General features: G+C 45.0%; 1 protein-coding gene across 8 annotated transcripts in view; it reads right to left on the bottom strand.

Annotated features, from left to right (window-relative positions):
* Positions 1 to 19,748, bottom strand: part of TMEM241 (transmembrane protein 241) — a 157,519-nt gene that overhangs the window by 67,626 nt on the left and 70,145 nt on the right. For all 8 annotated transcript variants that reach the window (XR_013408229.1, XR_013408228.1, XM_077975013.1 and 5 more), the window contains 3 exons: positions 18,162 to 18,196; positions 9,411 to 9,480; positions 5,361 to 5,454 (listed from right to left, as the gene is read on the bottom strand). Coding sequence is in view for 6 of the 8 variants with exons in the window: in XM_077975013.1 (XP_077831139.1) it covers positions 5,361 to 5,454; positions 9,411 to 9,480; positions 18,162 to 18,196 (199 nt within the window). In the remaining 2 variants the exon portion in view is untranslated. The remainder of the gene's footprint in view (positions 1 to 5,360; positions 5,455 to 9,410; positions 9,481 to 18,161; positions 18,197 to 19,748) is intronic.

The raw sequence follows: 19,748 nt of genomic DNA, 5'->3' as shown, positions 1-19,748 counted from the left end.
CTCAGAACTTGGAACTGATGAAGCTGATGTAATATCTTCAAAAACAGCCCAAAGTGGGTCCTTTTGGAGCAGTGAAGAAAGCCCCTCGGCCCCCTGAATGACCTCCCTCCCTGTGTATTTTTGAATCTTCATATAATCGCGATTCTCCTCTGGCACCACTGAAACATCCTTCTGAGTCACTTTCTGAACATGCTGGCACCCAGTGTAGGCACAATGACATCATGGGAATGCTGTATTGCTAAGAACAATTTTGTTGTATTTCAAATGTCAGCACGTTTTGATGTGTAGGTGGTCCAAAGAATGGATACATATTCTGCCACGGAGGATCACGAGCTTATTTTCAAATAGGAAAAAGAGAGAGAGAGAGGGGACATTGCTTGATGTACCCGAGGCTGGAAGAGATAGATCTTAATGGCTCATTGAATCCAATTTTTATTTAAGAAGAATTTGCATTAAACCACAGCAGCCAATTAAAAATCCTCCCTCTTCTGAATTAAGTATTGAGGAGAAAATTATAAACCTCCCTCAGAATTTAAGAAAAGAAAAATACAATAAATGAAAAAGAGACTTGAAACTAGTGGTCAAATAGGTAAAGTCATATACACAGGAAAAAAAAATGTCCTAAATCCTAAAAAACAGGATTTAAGCATTATGCTTTGAGCACTATTACTTTACAGCTTTCAGGGATGATTTCCATGCCATAAAATTCACTTATTATAAAGTGTAATGATTGTTAATGAACAAATTTAATAAATTAACTTAAAAGATGATGCAACCTTCACCACAATTCAGTTTGAAAGTTTCCATTAGCCAAAACACTTCCTTCCAGTCTATTTGCAGTCGATTTCTTTCTCTAAGAAACCACTGGTCCTACTTTGTGACTATAAATTTACTTTTTTTTTTTTTTTTTTGAGACGGAGTCTCGCTTTATCGCCCAGGCTGAAGTGCAGTGGCCTGATCTCAGCTCACTGCAAGCTCCACCTCCGGGGTTCACGCCATTCTCCTGCCTCAGCCTCCCGAGTAGCTGGGACTACAGCTGCCCACCACCATGCCCGGCTAATTTTTTGTATTTTTAGTAGAGACGGGGTTTCACCGTGTTAGCCAAGATGGTCTCGATTTCCTGACCTCGTGATCCACTCACCTCGGGCTCCCAAAGTGCTGGGATTACAGGAGTGAGCCACCGTGCCCGGCCTAAATTTACTTTTTTATGGACATTTCATACAAACAGAATACTACTATATGTATTCTTTTGCGACTGGATTCTTTAGCTCAGCATCTTTTTGAGGTTCACCATGCTGTAGCAATGTATTAATAGCCCATTCCTTCTGATTAGTGAATAGTATTCCAAATTGTGTATGTGTGTGTGTGTGTGTCTTGTTTATATATTCACTAGTTGATGGACATTTAGAATTATTTCCAGTTTGGGTTTCTTATGAATAATGCTAATAAGAACACTCACGTATGAGTTTTTTGTAGCCATATATTTTCATTTCTCTTGGGTAGATTCTTAAGAATAGAATTGCTAAGCTGTAGTCACTTTATGTTTAATCTTCTAAGAAACTAGCAAACTGTTTTCGAAAGTGGCTGTATATATGCCTACAGCAATTTATGAATGTTCTGGTTTCTCCACATCCTTGCCAACATTTGGTACTGTCTGTATCTTTTTAAAAAATTACAGTAGTATGTGTGGTATCTCATCCTGGTTTCAATTTGCATTTATCTAATGACTAGCGATGCCAAACACCTTCCTATGTACTTATTACCCATTTAGATATCTTCTTTTATCTAATATCTGTTCATGTGTTTAGATCAGTTTTATTTTTTATAAGTATCATCATTATCCTTTTTTTTTTTTTTTAGACAGAGTCTTGCTCTGTCACCCAGGCTGGAGCGCAGCGGCACCATCTTGGCTCAATGCAACCTCTGCATCCTGGGTTCAAGCGATTCTCCTACCTTGGCCTCCCAAGTAGCTGGAACTACAGGCGTGCGCCACCACGCCCAGATAGTTTTTGTACGTTTACTAGAGACAGGGTTTCACTATGTTGACCAGTCTGGTCTTGAACTCCTGATCTCAGGTGATCCACCTGCCTTGGCCTCCCAGAGTGCTGGGATTACAGGCATGAGCCACTATGTCTGGCCTCAACGTTATCATTTTAATTATTATTATTATTTTTTTTTTTTTTTGAGACGGAGTCTCGCTCTGTCACCCAGGCTGGAGTGCGGTGGCCGGATCTCTGCTCACTGCAAGCTCCGCCTCCCGGGTTTACGCCATTCTCCTGGCTCAGCCTCCCGAGTAGCTGGGACTACAGGCGCTCGCCACCTCGCCCGGCTAGTTTTTTGTACTTTTTAGTAGAGATGGGGTTTCACCGTGTTAGCCAGGATGCTCTCGATCTCCTGACCTCGTGATCCGCCCGTCTCGGCCTCCCAAAGTGCTGGGATTACAGGCTTGAGCCACCGCGCCCGGCCTTAATTATTTTTATTTATTTATTTATTATTAGTAGTAGTATTTTGAGACAGAGTTTCGCTCTTGTTGCTCAGGCTAGAGTGCAATGGCGCAATCTTGGCTCACTGCAACCTCCACCTCCCGGGTTCAAGTGATTCTCCTGCCTCATCCTCCCGAGTAGCTGGGATTACAGGCATGCACCATCACACCCAGTTAATTTTGTATTTTTAGTAGAGACGGGGTTTCTGCATGTTGATCAGGCTGGTCTCAAACTCCCGACCTCAGGTGATCCACCCGCCTCTGACTCCCAAACTGCTGGGATCACAGGTCTGAGCCACCGTGCCCAGCCTATTTATTTATTTTTAACTTGTATTTTTTTTTAACTTTTATTTTAGGTTCAGGGGTACATGCCCAGGTTTGTTATATAGGTAAACTGCATGTCACAGGGGTTTGATGTACAGATTATTTCATCACCCAGGTAATAAGCATAGTACCCAATAGGTAGTTTTTCAGTCCTCTCTGTCCTCCCATCCCTTACCCTCAAGTAGGCTCTGGTGTCAGTTGTTACTTCTTTGTGTCTATGTGTTCTCAATGTTTAATTCCCCCTTATAAGTTTAATTCCCCCTTCTTTGGTGTTCTGTTCCTACGTGGATTCACTTGGGATAATGGCCTCCAGCTCCATCCATGCTGCTGCAGAGGACATGATCTCATTCTTTTTTTTTTTTTTTTTTTTTGAGATGCAGTTTTGCTCTTGTTGCCCAGACTGGAGTGCAGTGGCGCTATCTCGGCTCACTGCAACCTCCACCTCCCAGGTTCAAGCAATTCTCCTGCCTCAGCCTCCTGAGTAGCCGGGATTACAGGCGTGCACCACAATGCCCGGCTAATTTTTGTATTTTTAGTAGAGACAGGGTTTCACCATGTTGGTCAGGCTGGTCTCAGACTCCTGACCTCAGGTGATCCACCTGCCTCAGCCTCCCAAGGTGTTGGGATTACAGGTGTGAGCCACCGTGCTCGGCCAATCTCTTTCTTTTTTATGGCTGCATAGTATCCCATGGTGTATATGTGCCACATTTTCCTTATCCAGTCTACCATTGATGGGCGTTTAGACTGATTCCATGTCTCTGCTATTGTGACTAGCATTGTGATGAACATACAGGTGTATGTGTCTTTATGGTAGAACAATTTACATTCCTTTGGGTATATACCCAGTAATAGGATTGCTGGTTTGAATGGTAATTCTGTTTTAAGTTTTTTGAGAAATCACCAAACTGCTTTCCTTTAGACCAGTTTTAAATTGGGTTGTAGGTCATCTCATTGAGGTATAAGAAATCTTCATATATTCTGGATACAGTTCCTTTATCAGACATTATGATTTGCAGATATTTTCTCCTAGGCTGTGGCTTACCTTTTTCTTTTCTTTTCTTTTCTTTTCTTTTCTTTTCTTTTCTTTTCTTTTCTTTTGAGACGGAGTCTCACTCTGTTGCCCAGGCTGGAGTTCAATGCCATGATCTTGGCTCACTGCAAGCTCCGCCTCCCGGGTTCACACCATTCTCCTGCCTCAGCCTCCCGAGTAGCTGGGACTACAGGCGCCCACCACCACGCCCAGCTAATTTTTTTGTATTTTTAGTAGAGACGGGGTTTCACTGTGTTAGCCTGGATGGTCTCAATCTCCTGACCTCGTGATCTGCCTGCCTTGGCCTCCCCAAGTGCTGGGATTACAGGCGTGAGCCACCGCGCCCAGCCTACCTTTTCATTTTCTTAATGGTGTTTTTGAATTGTAAAAGGTTTTAATTTAAATAAACTAAACTACAATTTATCAATTATTTTATGATTTATGCTTTTGGTGTCATATCTAAGAATCCGCCAAACCCAAGGCCATTAAGGCTTTTTGTTGTGTTTTCTTCTAATAGTTTTCCAGCTTTGGTATTACATTTATGTCTGTGATTCATTCTGAGTTAATGATGTCAAGCAAGGATCTAAGATTGTTTATTTGTAGGTTGGTTTGTATGTTGATATCTGATTGCTCCAACACTGTTTGTTGAATAAACAATCCTGGCCAGGTGTGGTGGCTCACGCCTGTAATCCCAGCACTTTGGGAGGCCGAGGCGGGTGGATCGCCAGGTCAGGAGTTCAAGACCAGTCTGACCAACATGGTGAAACCCCATCTCTACTAAAAATACAAAAATTAGCTGGGCGTGGTGGCGTGCGCCTGTAATCCCAGCTATTCAGGAGGCTGAGGCAGGAGCATCGCTTGAACTCGGGAGGCGGAAGTTACAGTGAGCCAAGATCGCGCCACTGTACTCCAGCCTGGGCGAGAGTGTGAGACTCCATCTCAAAAAACAAAACAAAAAAAGAAAAAGAAAAAGAAAAAACAATCCTTTTCTCATTGTGGTTGGCACCTTTGTTGAAAATCAATTGACCATAAATGCCTATCCCTATACCAATACCATAATGCCTTGATTATTCTAGCTTAGTACTGAATTTTCAAATCACACAATTTAAGTCCCCCAACTTTATCTTTGTCAACATTGTTTTGGCTATTTAAACCTTTAAACATGGTTTCCTTTTGATTTCTGAATAAATTTAAATAGCTGTTCTGTAGTATCTTCAGGCTAAATACTACATCTGAGGACAGACACTCAGAGATAGTTCTTACTGACCACTTTTTTACTACACACAGATCACATTTTGCTTCTCTGAATGTCTCTCATGTCTCAGGACTGTGAGAAAGATTAAATATGCCACGTTGATAAAATGAGTAGGCCTCAGAAATCATTACCTGAATGAAGGAAGGATCAGGCTCAGGGACAGTGCCTAGAAGTGGTCTCATGAAGCTCAAACAGCTTCACATTACCCAGGTGCTGAGATCTCTGGATACAAAGACGCTTGAGAATTTCCCACCCCTCTCGTCTCTTACCTTAGCAAAGAAAATCCAGGCTGCACACTGCGCTGGGGCCAGATAGCTTTTTAGCTTCACTGTACTGAACACGAGAAAGAATCCCAAAAATCCACTGGAAGGAGAAAAGATTCTTTTGTTAGTGAGGCTTGTCTTCCCTTAGCCAATGGCTGACTAGTTTCTGCTACATTTTACCAGTCAATTTCAAATTATTATGCAACCTCTACCTCATGTGTGTTTTCTAGATCTGTGATCTCTGGATGAAAATAAAAAATTTTTTAAAGTCATTAAGCTCTGTTTTTCTAAGGAAAGAGGATTTTGTTGGTGAGAGGAATGGTGCAAAGAAATTTCGGGGGTCTCTGGCTAAATCATGAAACAAAAATAAAGGTGGAGGACGACACCTCCTGTTCCTTCCCATAGAACTTCTGGAGTTTTGGTGCTTGGCAAGGTACTTAACTTTTTTTCAAGCAAGACAAACTGGCTCAAAAAGACTTCCAAAGGGAAACTCACCATATGAGAAGAGAGAGTCTGAACTGGCCTCCAGGCTCATCAGAATCTGAAGGGGAAGGCTGGCTTCAGTGACACATATGGCTGAGGCCAGAAGCCCCCCAAACCAGGCCGTCCTGCCATAGGAAGTATGCTTTGGAAATGATGCCTACACATGTGTGTGAATGGAAAGATCCCCACTCATGGGAACCTGAGGAAGGGGCAGCATCTTGGGGCTATTCAGAAGTCTGAATCGACAAGGGCAAGGGCATAGCAGTGGACAGAGACATAGTTGCCTGTGCTGGAACTATTTTCAAAAGTGCCCTGTGTGGCCAGGGCCAAAGCAAAGGGAGCTCCAAATGCTTCCTGGCATTTGAAGGCAGGACAATTGGGGAAGAGGGGTGTGTGTGTGTGTGTGAGTGTGTGAGAGAGACAGTATGTGTGTGTGTGTGTTAGAGAGAGGGAGAAAGGTTGACTTCTTGCAAATATGTGCAAGTAGTGGTTTCAGTGTGACTGTTACTTGAACTTGAAAATTGCAAAATAAGAGATATGACTGGAGTTGTAACTCCAAGCTAGAGAGGCAAGTACTGTGAGTTGTACTTCATTTGCATCTCCGACCCTTGACAGCCACACTTCCATCTGACCTTATTACAGGCACTGGTGCGCAGCTCCAATGCAGATCCTAAACTCTGAGCAGGAAAGGCCCAATCTTGGGCTGCTCTTTGTATTTTCAACAGAGCCTAACATGGTGCCTCAGTTACAGTACACATTAACTAAATGCTTGTCAGGTTGAATTGGAAGCAGGTTGAATTGAATTGAACACACCTAAGGCCAAATGTCACAGAAATGTGTACCTTCACTTCATTAGATTAGACTAGTTCACAGCCACATTCTTGGGGCAGGACTAAAGATAGGCATTAGGTTTCCCCTGTGTGATTTCAGCCTGTTTGGTCCTGATGACCTGCAAAGTTTGTTCTGATTTGCATCAGCAGTCATGGGAGGCTGAACAGCTATGGATTAAGATGTCAAGTTACTCACACCCAAAAGGCAGAGAGGCCCCGTGGGTAAGCAGCAGGCCTACCCAATCACACCCAGCGCCTGAATTTCTATTCCTTGCTGTGCTTACTGACCCTCGTTACCTTAACCAAATCCCCCTTCCCACCTTTTTGTCTCAGGTTCAGTTTCCTTAAAGTAGAAATAATCATAGCGGTCCTCATCCTATCTTAATGGAAACCAGAGGCTTTTAGAACAGTAAGATTACCTAGCCCCAAAGTCTCACTTTATTAACAATGAAACTGGGGCACAGGTACAATCAGAATACAGGTCTCCATGGCTCTTCAGATCTCTGGACCAGCAAGGGCGCTGGCACAGCAGTGGACAGATGTAGTTGCCTGTGCTGGAACTATTTTCAAAAGTGCCACTGCGTGGCCAGGGCGAAAGCAAAGCGAGCTCTAAACTCTTCCTGGCATTTGGAGGCAGGACAACTGGGGAAGACGTGACGCTTCATGGAAATGTGTTCTTGACCAGCTAGACAAAGAGTGAGATGTGCCAGGCACTGGTGGTCATGAGGGTGGGGCTGAAAAGGGAGGTAGCAGTGCTCCAGGCTCCTCTTGGTGGCTCCCACCTCTGCATCCAAGGAAGTAACAACTTCACAGGTGCCTGCCCAACCTCCCAGACTTCCTTTCCCTTGAGTCTTTCCCTCTCCTCTATGCCTCTAGCCACAGGGGTGGCATGATTCCATGCTGACCTGTCCTCTCAGTGCAGACTCTGGGCCAGGATAAGCTCGTGCAGGTTTGTGACTGACAGGCTTCTGGAAGCATCTGGGGCTCTTTTCCATCGCTTGACTTCTATGTCTGTGACTCATTTTTACATTACTCATGGATCTCTTATCTTTCTCCTTGCACTTTCAGCCCATCTACCCCTTGCTAGGGAGGCAGACCTGAAAAGCAGAGGGAGGCTCCCAGAAATGAAGGAAATCTGGGAGCAGTAGACTCCCTGTTAATGGGGTCTTTGGGCTATGGCTACCATGCCCCTCCTGAGCTCCCCCAGAACCTCCTGAAGGTGACAATGCTCAGTGTGAGATATGGTGGAGCCTCTGAACGACACAGGGAAAACCAATGCATTCCTCAAAGAGGCTGAGCTCTGTACAGAAGCATGGGTAAAATGTAACAGAGTCACATCAATTCAAATAGAGATTTCCAGATCTTTAGAATAAAACAAAACCCTGATTTATCATGTTGCATTATGAGAAAGTTACAGATTAAAAGGGGCAGAAATAGAGCCCAATTGTCACCCCACAAAGCCAACATCAATGGGCTGTGAACTGTGCTGCTCTGTTCCAAATAACCAAACAATGGTTGACCTCCCGGGTACACCCTGCTTGCCCATGCTGCCAAATAACCAGACTCAAAGAGAAACAAGTCCGCAGCCGCCCGCCCAGCATGAAGACTCATGCCATGTGATCCCAGCTAACGGGCAAGGCCTAACCAACTGACAGGAACTAGGAGAGTGAATTGTGTCAGTGTTTTCCTGAAATTTTTCTGAGGGTGATAAATAAATCATTCCAAGGTTCAAATGCAGAAACAAACTCTGTAATATTGATTCTTTTTTTTTTTGGCCCAAACACACCAGAGGAGCAGGACATACCCACTAGCCACATAGCAGCTTTTTAACATTGTAAAGAACCACTGCTTCACAAGGCACTGTTTGATATGTGTGGGAACAGGTGGCCTGATTTTTACATAGCAATTCTTCATGATCTATTGACATTGTATTTACAGTCAACCTGAGTAGATCATCATAATGACCACCATTTACTGGGCCTGGCACGAAGCTTAAGACCCAAAGATCAGACAATTAGCAACGGCAATTGTGGGGTTCAACCCGGGTCAGTCTTTCTACCACATCAGGATGCCACACATGCTTTGGGCCTTTCCACTTCTTGGCATGATGAGGTCAAGCGAAGTGGTGATCATGGCAGGACATGGGGAGAAGGTGAGGATACACTTCCGTGTGTTCAGATGTAGCCCTCCAACTGGCCTATATCCCTGAGTCCTTCCCAAGACCAAGCACTAATGATCACCTTGTTGTCTAGACATCTCTTAGCCATCAGTTTCCAAAATCTAATTCCCAGAATCTTTGGGTTTGGTGGAGGTTATTTTGGAGGTTGCCTTAAGGAGCAAGAAGGAGGCCAAAGGGAAAGCTGAACAGGTGGGATTCTGAACCCAAATCTTCCCTTGAACTGGATCCATTTCATCAGTTTTATAGATTGGAGTTCTATGTGAGATTTGCTTGTGGAGGGGGAAAAAAGTGGGAGAATCCTAGCTCTAGAGCAGGTGTGAAAACCACTGTCTTGGCAGAGGCACGTCCATGGGCCAGGGGTCCTGGCAGGGCCCAAGCTGGCCCTGAGCATCTAAAGGTGCTAAGTGACAGCCTGCTGGTGACATAATGACTGCTTCCTCACCTGCACCCACCACCACTCTCTCCTGCCACTCACTCAGGCACCAGCAGTGACCCTGAACTTCACAGAGAGGAAGACACAGCGGACAGCACAGAAAGCATACAAATGAGTGAGCTTAAGATTACCTGGCACAGCAGCTGCCATGGAATCTGTAGAAGTACAGGAATGGGAAGTCCAGGACACTGAAGAGATCACCTGAGGGGCACAGCAATGGTGAAACAGTGACCCATGAGGCCTCACATGCCCCTCTGCCCCGTCGCCCCAGGAAATGCAAGGAGGGCGTCTTTAGCAGTCCTATGCTTTCAGTCCCCTGGCACTGAATTCACTCCAGCATTCCCAGGGATTCTGTTACTGACATTATCTTATCATGATAGTAACAGTATGATGAGATGATAATAATAATGCCCATTTAGGGAGCATGCCTTGTGCAGGGCCCAATGCTAAAATCTTTATGTATGTATCTCTTTCAATCTTAGTAACATCTCTGTGAGGTTCTATTATGCCCATTTAAATTAAGGCTCAGAGAAGTTAAGGAACATGGCTGAGATTGCACAACTCTTAAACTATGGAGCCAGAATGTGAACTCCAGTCAATCCAAACCTTAGGCTGTCTCCTCTCTACTAGGCAGTCAACCCTGCACAAGGGAGTGTGCAGGATAAAAGAATCTTTTTCAAGGCTCTTTTCTGCCTCATATCTAAAAAAAAGGTCATGAATGCACTGCCCTGACATTTTTTTTTTTTTCATTTTCATGTTTAATGACTGCAAGAACAGCACGGGGGCCAGACCAACTGTGCAAATTCATTTTAGTTTGAGGTCCAAAGGGTACATTTATTTCTTGTGAAGTAAGTTCATTCCTTTAGTTCCACTTGGTGCAAGAGGAAATAATCACACATATTGGCCGTTTCCCTCTCTGGAATTTGAACTTGGTCACAAACAAAAAGTCAGGAGATTAAAAAAGCAGAAATCCTTCCAAAAATGTCCGGAGAAAAGGAATTAAGCATTTCCACAGCAGATAGCTTGAGTCTTCCAAATCTGGAATTTCTGAACCCCTTGGAGAGCCTGGTCTTCCAGACCCCTGGGCCTTAGCCTGTCTCTCAGTTCTGGGGGCCTGTGGGGAGAGGGCTGAATTTCCTAAGTATTGCTAGTATATTAGGTGTGCAGTGGAACACACAGGCAGCAGCATTTCCTTCACCACTATGCTATTAATCAAGAGTTTCAGATCAAAAGACATGATGGGCTCCTACGCTTTCTTGGAGACCCAAACGATCTCAAATGATTCAACTATCTATTGGGAAGGAAAGTTCTGAGTTGGATTTCTCTGGAGGTTTAAAATTACGACTGTTATTTTCTTTGTTTTGTTTCTGCAAGTGAGTGTGTATTTAACGACAAGGAGGGGATTTCTTGGGATCTGGTTTTCATGAAGCCCAACAAGACTTCTTGTTCTCTTTCGGCCACGATTCCTCTCAATACCTCTACTGTCAAACCGGGACCTGTGTTGGTAGAGGGAATTTGTAAATGACAACATCAGGTGCCACTTAGTGTGTGAAGAGCATGGATATATTCTGAAGTCCCTTTCCCCACAGGAGTGATAGGCAAGGGTGTCCTGGGGACCCCAGACCTAGAGAGTGGCCAGAGCCCTCCATTCAGGCAGGTGGAGGGAGAGTCTGTCCATGTCCACGGAGAATGTGTTCCGTCTCTTTGGCAGCTGTGTGCTCTTGGCCCTTTCCCAATTTCCCTCTCAGTGTGAGAGGAACTGCAGCGCAGCCAGTGTGATAATGAGGAATGGCGGAGAGGGAGACGAATGAAACCCAGGACCTTGAGACCTCTCAGGCTGTGCCCCTCTCAGCACCCAGTCTTTCATCAGAAACACTCCAGCAGGGTGAACGGGACTCATGGCGCGTGGCAGCTTTTATAGCCCAGCCCAGGCTTTGGAGGGGGTCTAGAGAGCAGAAGTGTGGTCAGAGGAAGACTGGGAGGGAGGAAAAGAAAGAAAAAACAAAACAAAACAAAACAAAACAAAACACAGTCCTTGGGAAATAATAACCCCCATCCAAATCCTGAAAACTGACTCCACAATGGGAGAGACAAAATAAGAATAGCTAACCCTTGCCTTTGAGCCATCGCTAAAACCATCACACGTTGGTTTCTCACACACCACTTAGCTGACTTCACACCTGTCCCTCCTCCTAGAATTAGTGAGTCCTTGAGAGTAGGGATGCTATTTTCCTCATCCCCGCACCCGTTGTGTGTCAGCACCATATCCAACACACCCAGCAGATAGCAAGCACTACCAAACCAAGACTATCAGAAAGACCTGATCACCTCTTGCCTTCCCTAGAGCTAATGTTCTAGTTTCCGGCTGGCTCTGTGGTCCTCAATTTTAAGCTGACCTCAAATTTTCCCCTTTGATGCCTTCCACCTGCCTTCTCTTTTGCTAAAGTAGTACTCCTAAGCGGAGAGGGTGCACGGCAACCCTGGAACAGCAAATGTTAGTGACTGTGCTATAAATACCCCCGGAAGAGGTTGCAGCATGTGGCTGGCTGGCCCTAGCCATATGCAAACTTGATCTAGGAGCCTAAAAAATGGCCTCAAAACAACACTCCTGCACCATCTAGTGCTGAACTACATGGCTTAAGCACAAATCAAGTGGCTACAGAGTTGTAAACATGGCCAGGCGTGGTGGCTCATGCCTCTAATCCCAGCACTTTGGGAGGCTGAGGCGGGTGAATCACAAGGTCAGGAGTTCAAGACCAGCCTGGCCAAGATGGTGAAACCCCGTCTCTACTAAAAATACAAAAATTAGCCAGGCGTGGTGGTGGGAGCCTGTAATCCCAGCCACTCGGGAGGCTGAAGCAGAGTTGAACTGCTTGAATCCGGGAGGCAGGGTTTGCAGTGGGCCGAGATTGCGCCATTGCACTCCAGCCTGGCTGACAGAGTAAGACTCCATCTCAAAAAAAAAAAAAAAAAAAAAAAGGAGTAAACATGTTTTGCTACAGCAACATGCGGCATTATGCAATGGAGTCTGAGTTAGGCCCTCACTGTTGTGTTCTGCAGTTAAAAATCCGCTGACTCTGAGTGAGCAAGTGAAGTCCATTTCTCTAAAGATTACGAAGCATGAAATTGCCATGGTGAAAAGTGTGACACAATATTACCACATTCAAGACAAATTGATATTTGAGCATGAAGAAAATTTCCTCTCATGTTCTTACCCTCAAAACTGGCAGGAAAACAGGAGGTCAGTTCCAAGCAGCAATTAGTGCTGCTTGCTCTGTCTCACACATGAGCCACAGACACACCAGGTAACAAGGTTGTTTCTGGGCCAGATTCCTGAGTCTCCCTGCTCCTTTCATTCCCTGAAATTCTCTCCAGCTCTCTTGACCACCACAGCTAAGGGGCCCCACACAAATAGGAAGTGCAAACTCTTTAAGAGGGGAAATTTCCTCTTATCTACTATATTTAAAAGAGTGCAAGGGGGAAAGGTGGTCCTCTTCTCAAGGAAGGTTCTGAGATTCTCAGAGCAAACTCTGTGGTGGGGCGCATGCTGAGGGCATGAAGAAATGTCTGCCTGAGTCCTACCACTGCTGCCAGCACACTCCAAAGGTGCACCTGCAAGAGAGCTTCTCTTTCCAATCACTCAGGTGTGAGTGAGGAGGGAAGCTCAGTCAAAAGCACTATCCAGAAACCCTCACACACCCTCTAGAAGAGTTAAAATAGGACTGACAACGTTAAATGCTGGTGAGGATGTGGAGCAACTGGAACTCCCACACACTACTGGGTGGGAGTGGAAAATGGTACAAACATTTTGGAAAACATCCTTTCTTAGAAAGTGAAACATACATCTATTCTAAGACCCAGTAATCCTATTCTGAAATGTTCATCCAAGAGACGTGAGAACATAAGTCCACAAAAAGGCTGGTATGAGAATGTTCAGAGCAGCCACAAGCTGGGAACAGCCCAGGTGAGCATCAACAGGTAAATGGATAAACAAACGTGATATATGCATACAATGGAACCCTACCAGCAACAAAAAGGAACAAACTCATGATATACACAACAACATGAATGAGTCTCTAAACACCGTGCTGCATGTAAGAGCCAGACACAAAAAGTACTGATGATTCCATTTACAAGGGCTTAAGAATAGACAGAACTTATCTATGGTAACAGACATCAGATCCATAGAGGCCTTCATGGTGTGGAGAGGGAGTGACGAGGAAGGGGCAGGAGGAAGCTTTCTGCAGTGATAGAAATGTTCTATATCTTGGTGGCGGATAAGTTATGTAGGTATGTAGATTTGCCAAAATTGATCGAGCTGTACATTTAACATGTATATTTCATATATGTAAATTATATATCAATCTTAAAATGTTTTTAAAGTACTACCAAATAACTAAGATACAAGTAATAAAAGAAGGGGGCTAGGTGCAGTGGCTCACGCCTGTAATCCTAGCACTTTGGGAGGCCAAGGCGGGTGGATCACTTGAGGTCAGGAGTTCAAGACCAGCCTGACCAACATGGTGAAACCCCGTCTCTCCTAAAAATACAAAAATTAGCTGGGCATGGTGGCGGGCACCTGTAATCCTAGCTACTCGGGAGGCTGAGGCAGGAGAATCACTTGAACCCAGGAGGCAGAGGTTGCAGTGAGCAGAGATCGTGCCACTGTACTACAGCCTAGGCAAGAGAGCGCGAGACTGTCTCAAAAAAAAAAAAAAGAAAAAAAAAAGAAAGAAAGAAAAGAAGAAGGGGTAAGAAGAAACCAGAAAGAATTGAGCCCTGCTGTAAGATGTCAGAAAGTATGAACAGATCCTTCCAAGTAGACTGTCCCTATGGAGACTGACTGCGACTGTGTCTTAACCGGGGCAGTAGGGAACCAGGAAGACAGCTCACCCAATGCACACTCAGACCCCATGGCAGATGTTCTAGATGGCAAGTGTAATAAGCAAGTGAGAAAGAATAAAGTGCTGCTCTACCTTGAAGTGGGCTAGACTGCCCATGGGTCCCATCAGAAAGCGAATGAATGAACTGGCGGGAACTGGAGCCACCCTATAAGAGTAGTCCTGCTTCTTTACAGCAAGGGAGCCCACAGCCACTTCAGCAGTGCCACGGCCCAGCAAAACCCTTCTTATAAGCCCGACTTTCTGTACTCGGCCTCTGCAATGACACCATCTCAGCTAGCAGGAAACTGTAAAAAATCCAAGTTGCAGAGAAGAGTCCTTCAAGAGCAGTGTCCCAGGACTCTCTCTGACGAATCCAACAGGCTCCACAATGCCCTGGGTTGCCCACCGCAGACCCATCCCCCACCCTGCAGGAGAGGGAAGGGAAGGTGAACATCTGTGTCCATTCTTTTTCAAAAATTATGAAAATATAACTTGAAGGAAAATCAATCCATGCAAGTATCCCTTCTGGCATAATTAAGCTCCAAACAGGTTTTCAAATGAGAAAGGTGTCCTTTTATTCCACCAATACATTTTCTTATTGAGATATAATTTGCATACTATAAAATTCACCCTTTAAAGTGTACACTTCAGTGGTTTTTAGTATATTCATAGAGTTGTGCAACCATCACCACTATCTAATTCCAGAACATTTTCATTACCTCAAAAAGAAACTAAAGCCTATTTTAAATTACTCCTCTGCCCAGGACATTCTACAATCATATACTTCTGACCACTTTGCATTCCCAACGAGTAATTAAGTGTCCAAGGTATTTTTGTATTGACCTAAAAGTTTAGCAATAACTCAAGGTAAAATGTCAGACTGTTGGCCAAAATGTCTAAGCTATTACCAGCAGTCACCATGTTCAGAAACTGGTGGCTAAACACATCCCCCAAACCAAAAGTAGCTCCAGACCAAAATTCAGGAATGTTGTACAGAAGTATTCACTAGAGTGGGACACTTTATAGTAAAGTGTAGGGGGCTGGGCGTGGTGGCTCATGCCTGTAATCCCAAGGCTGAGGTAGGCAGATCACCTGAGGTCAGGCATTCAAGACCAGCCTGGCCAGTATGGTGAAACCCTGTCTCTACTAAAAATACAAAAATTAGCCAGGTGTGGTGGCGGGTGCCTGTAATCTCAGTTACTTGGGAGGCTGAGGCAGAAGAATCACTTGAACCTGGGAGGCGGAGGTTGCAGTGAGCCAAGATTGCACCACTGCACTCCAGCCTGGGCAACAGAGTGAGACTCTGTCTCAAAATAATAATAATAATAATAATAATAATAATAAAGTGTAGGATCACTGAAAGAGCAGCATTTAAAAAGAAAAACTTAGAAAGAGGGTCATGAGGCCGGGTGCGGTGGCTCATGCCTATAATCCCAGCACTTTGGGAGGCTGAGGTGGGTGGATCAAGAGGTCAAGAGATAGAGACCATCCTGGCCAACATGGTGAAACCCCGTATCTACTAAAAATACAAAAAATTAGCCGGGCTTGGTGGCGGGTGCCTGTAGTTCCAGCTACTCGGGAGGCTGAGGCAGGAGAATCACTTGAACCGGGGAGGTGGAGGTTGCATTGAGCCGAGATTGCACCACTGCACTCCAGCCTGGCGACAGAGTGAGACACCGTCTCAGAACAAAAAAAGAAGAAAGAAAGAGGGTCAGGAGACCTACTACTCGCCTACTCTGCATCATCTTGGTCAAATCACTTAACTCCTCGGGGTTTCAATCTCCTCATTTGTATTAGGATGGTGCACAAGTAATTAACACAATTCGGTGGTACCTGGGATAATCGCTAAGATTCCTTCCAGCTCTGACCATCATACGTGTAACAAATAAACAAGCACAACCTCTTAGCTGAAGGGCAGCATGATTTCTTTAGGTAAAAATTATTCACCCAGCCGGGCACAGTGGCTCATGCCTATAATCCCTGCACTTTGCGAGGTTGAGGTGGGCAGAACACTTGAGGTCAGGAGTTCGAGACTGGACTGGGCAATGTAGTGAAACCTCATCTCTACTAAAAATACAAAAATTAGCCAGGCATGGTGGCAGGTGCCTATAATCCCAGCTACTCAGGAGGCTGAGGCAGGAGAATCGCTTGAACCCAGGAGACAGAGGTTGCAGTGAGCCGAGATACACCACTGCACTCCAGCCTGGGCAACAGAGCAAGACTCTGTCTAGGGGGGAAAAAAAAGAATTATTCACCCAAGTCCGCTAGAAATAATTCAGGATGTAAACCAAGGAGAATCTGTGAACATAACTTTCGAAAGGCCTTTGACAAAAGCACATTTCAAAGGGACAGGACACTTAGTCGGCTCTTAAATGTCTGCTGGGTGGCAGCTACCTGGCTGCATAAAGGAATGATAGGAGACGCAACTGAAAGGCAGACAACTAGCAGTAGGGGTAAGCAGAGGCCATTTAGGGTTAACAGTATGGCTTCACAGGACTTACTATTCCACAAAAGATAGACTTTCAGCAAATGACAGCAGAGAGGGGACTCAACAGTAAACCCTGGAGTTTTGAGAAGTCATCGTTCACAGGAGCAGGCAGACTATAGGAACTGTGCTTTCATGTGGCAAGCAGAGTGTAATGTATTAAGAAAATGTATTCAGGTTACCCTTACGAGACATGGATTCAGATATGTCACATACAATCTAGAAGCGTTATTCCTGAGTCGCTATCAACAAGTCCCTGAGGATCCTTGCTCAGATAGCAGGTAAAACACCAACAGAAAGCAGCAGCTGAAAACGCCAACAGAAAGCTGTTAATTGCTTTAAGCACAAGATGAGACCTAGAAGGGACGTTAGGAAGCAGCCAATTCACCTTTCTCATTTTCTAGATGTGAAAACCGAGACCTAGAGGGCCTGGGTAATGCCTTATGCATAGCAAGTGGTCAGTAAACATTCGTTTTGTGTGTGTGCATTTTTACGAAAAAAAGAATTAACTCCTTTCATCTGGAATTATGAGAATTGGATGGTGACATATGATACAAAATTTAAAAATGATGCCAGATAGAAAGAGGGTAACTCAATAATATATTTGCAAAATTCAAACAAGAATTAGAGAACCAACTCCTTCTCTAAATTATTTCTTTTTTCTTTTTTTTTTTTGAGACTGAGTCTCACTCTGTCGCCCAGGCTGGAGTGCAGTGGCACGATCTCTGCTCACTGCAAGCTCTGCCTCCCAGGTTCACGCCATTCTCCTGCCTCCCAAGTAGCTGGGACTACAGGCACCCACCACCACGCCCGGCTAATTTTTTGTATTTTTAGTAGAGACGGGGTTTCACCATGTTAGCCAGGATGGTCTCGATCTCCTGACCTCGTGATCAGCCCGCCTCGGCCTCCCAAAGTGCTGGGATTACACAGGCGAGAGCCACCGTGCCTGGCCCACTTATTTCTTATATTTACCCCCTAATATTTGATTTGAGGTTACCCTTTGGGATGATTCTGATGATGGGATTTGGGGTACCACAGCAGGCCTTGGGAAATATTATGGGATGGCAAGAGGCCCCTCATATTCTGCCATAATAGCAATAACTTCTGCTCCTGAAGTGATCACCAAAAACAGATTCAGGGAGTTTTTTGAACTTTTGAACTTTTTCACCAAATTTTTTAATACTAGAAATGAAGAGCAATTCAGGATGCTTGGAAAAGGAATTTCAGAAGAGGGCAAAATCAGCACTAGTTTACTCGGCAGGAAATAGACCTGTCTGTATATCTGAGATCATACTGGATGAAAACACAGACGACAAGAAGGCGTAAGAATAAATTCCTGGTTGATAAATTGGTTTGTTAAGAGCAGTTTCAAATAGGTGGGACCTTCCTGCCCTTGCAGTCATCCTGGGGGGCAACGACATTCTCTTGTGAAATGTCTCTGAGAGACAGGCTCACTGGGTCCAATGAGCAATGTCAAACAGACAGACAAAACAGCACTTGGTGGGGGCTTTTACCTGTGGGATGAGATGCAAATGCCAGGAGCACCACACTGGAAAAGAGACAGCAAAGTAGTCAAGAAGTTTCCCCCGCACCAAAAACCCCAGCTGTTGCCACCCATTTTACTTGGAAATAGTTAAATTTGCCTAAAAGCAAATTATCTGCACTGACTCATTCTGACTAAATCCAGCTCCTCAGAGAGAGTAAGAATGTCTTGAAATGTCTCATGTTTTGGCAGGAAGATTGCCTCTTGGGACAGACAGGCTTGGGACAGAATATGAATCCATGTTTCAACCTGAGGGTTCACTGTGTCTCTTTTCTTGGTCCTGGCTGACCCTAGTTACGATCATACTCACCTAATCTACCAAGAGTATTTACAAGCTAAATGAAGCAAACTCTGAATTAAAATAGGTTGCAATGTAAAAGCTAGCTGTTGTGTGTGAGCTACGTGTATTTTTGCCACAAAATTAACTGTGTAGAAGATAGTTACATTTCTAAGAGGCTAGCCCACAGTTGATCCAGCCCATCCACCATGTGGCTGAAAACTACCTTTACTGATTTTCAATAGATGCCACAGAAGGGAAAGGATGAAAAGAGAATGAAGAGGAGTGTTCCTTTGATGTGAGCCCTGTTCATCCTTGGCACCCTCCCGTCGTCCTCTCTGGAAACCCCTCCCATCCCCCAGCACCCCTCTGCAGTGCCTTCAGACTGCCGAACCCCACTGTGGGGGGCCCAGTCCCCCACCCTCTGCAGCCTCTTCTATCAAACCTCATGCCATCCAGGCAGCCAATCAAATTAGAGGCTAGGAGTAAAACATGTTTTCTAAGTATGGGAGGGAATTCTTTATTTTTATTTTATTTTTTAAATTTATTTACTGTTTATTATACTTTAAGTTTTAGAGTACATGTGCACAATGTGCAGGTTTGTTACATAGGTATACATGTGCCATGTTGGTGTGCTGCACCCATTAACTCGTCATTTACATTAGGTATCTCTCCTAAAGCTATCCCTCCCCGCTCCCCCCACCCCACGACAGGCCTCGGTGTGTGATGTTCCCCTTCCTGGGTCCACCAAGCGTTCTCATTGTTCAGTTCGGAAGGGAATTTTTTAAAGTGCTGGATGGCCTACGCTGGTTCTAAACCCTGGCTGCGTATCAGAATAGCCCAGTGTCCTGGCTTAAATCGGAATCTCTGAGGTGCAGGCATCAGTTGTTTTATTTTGTTATGGCCTCTCAGTGGCTCTAAAGTGCACCAGGACTGGGAACTACCACAAGGAATCCCTAGTCGGTGGTGACATCCTAGGCAGTGTGGAGGAAGATGGCTGTGAGCAAAGAAACCACTGGGAGCCCTGCCTGCTCTGGGGCCGTCTCCCAGAACCATTTCTGTGTTTCTCATGCTCTTCCTGTGCTCTTCCTCTAAAGCTCAGGTTCTCTGATGGCCCCAGGGCAGCAGCACTGTGGACAGAGGCTAGACAGGAGGCTTGGGAGAAAGCCAATGGGAAGAGCCACACATCTGGTCATTGAGAAGTTGTAGGTGTGTAAGACAGGGCTGCATGTAGCTGTAAACGCGACTGGAGACTTTGCAATGATTAGCCCTTTGCATGGG

This window comes from Macaca mulatta, chromosome 18 (genome assembly GCF_049350105.2).
Source record: "Macaca mulatta isolate MMU2019108-1 chromosome 18, T2T-MMU8v2.0, whole genome shotgun sequence".
NCBI classification, from domain to species: Eukaryota; Metazoa; Chordata; class Mammalia; order Primates; family Cercopithecidae; genus Macaca; species Macaca mulatta.
This window is presented reverse-complemented; position numbering and strand designations above follow the sequence as displayed.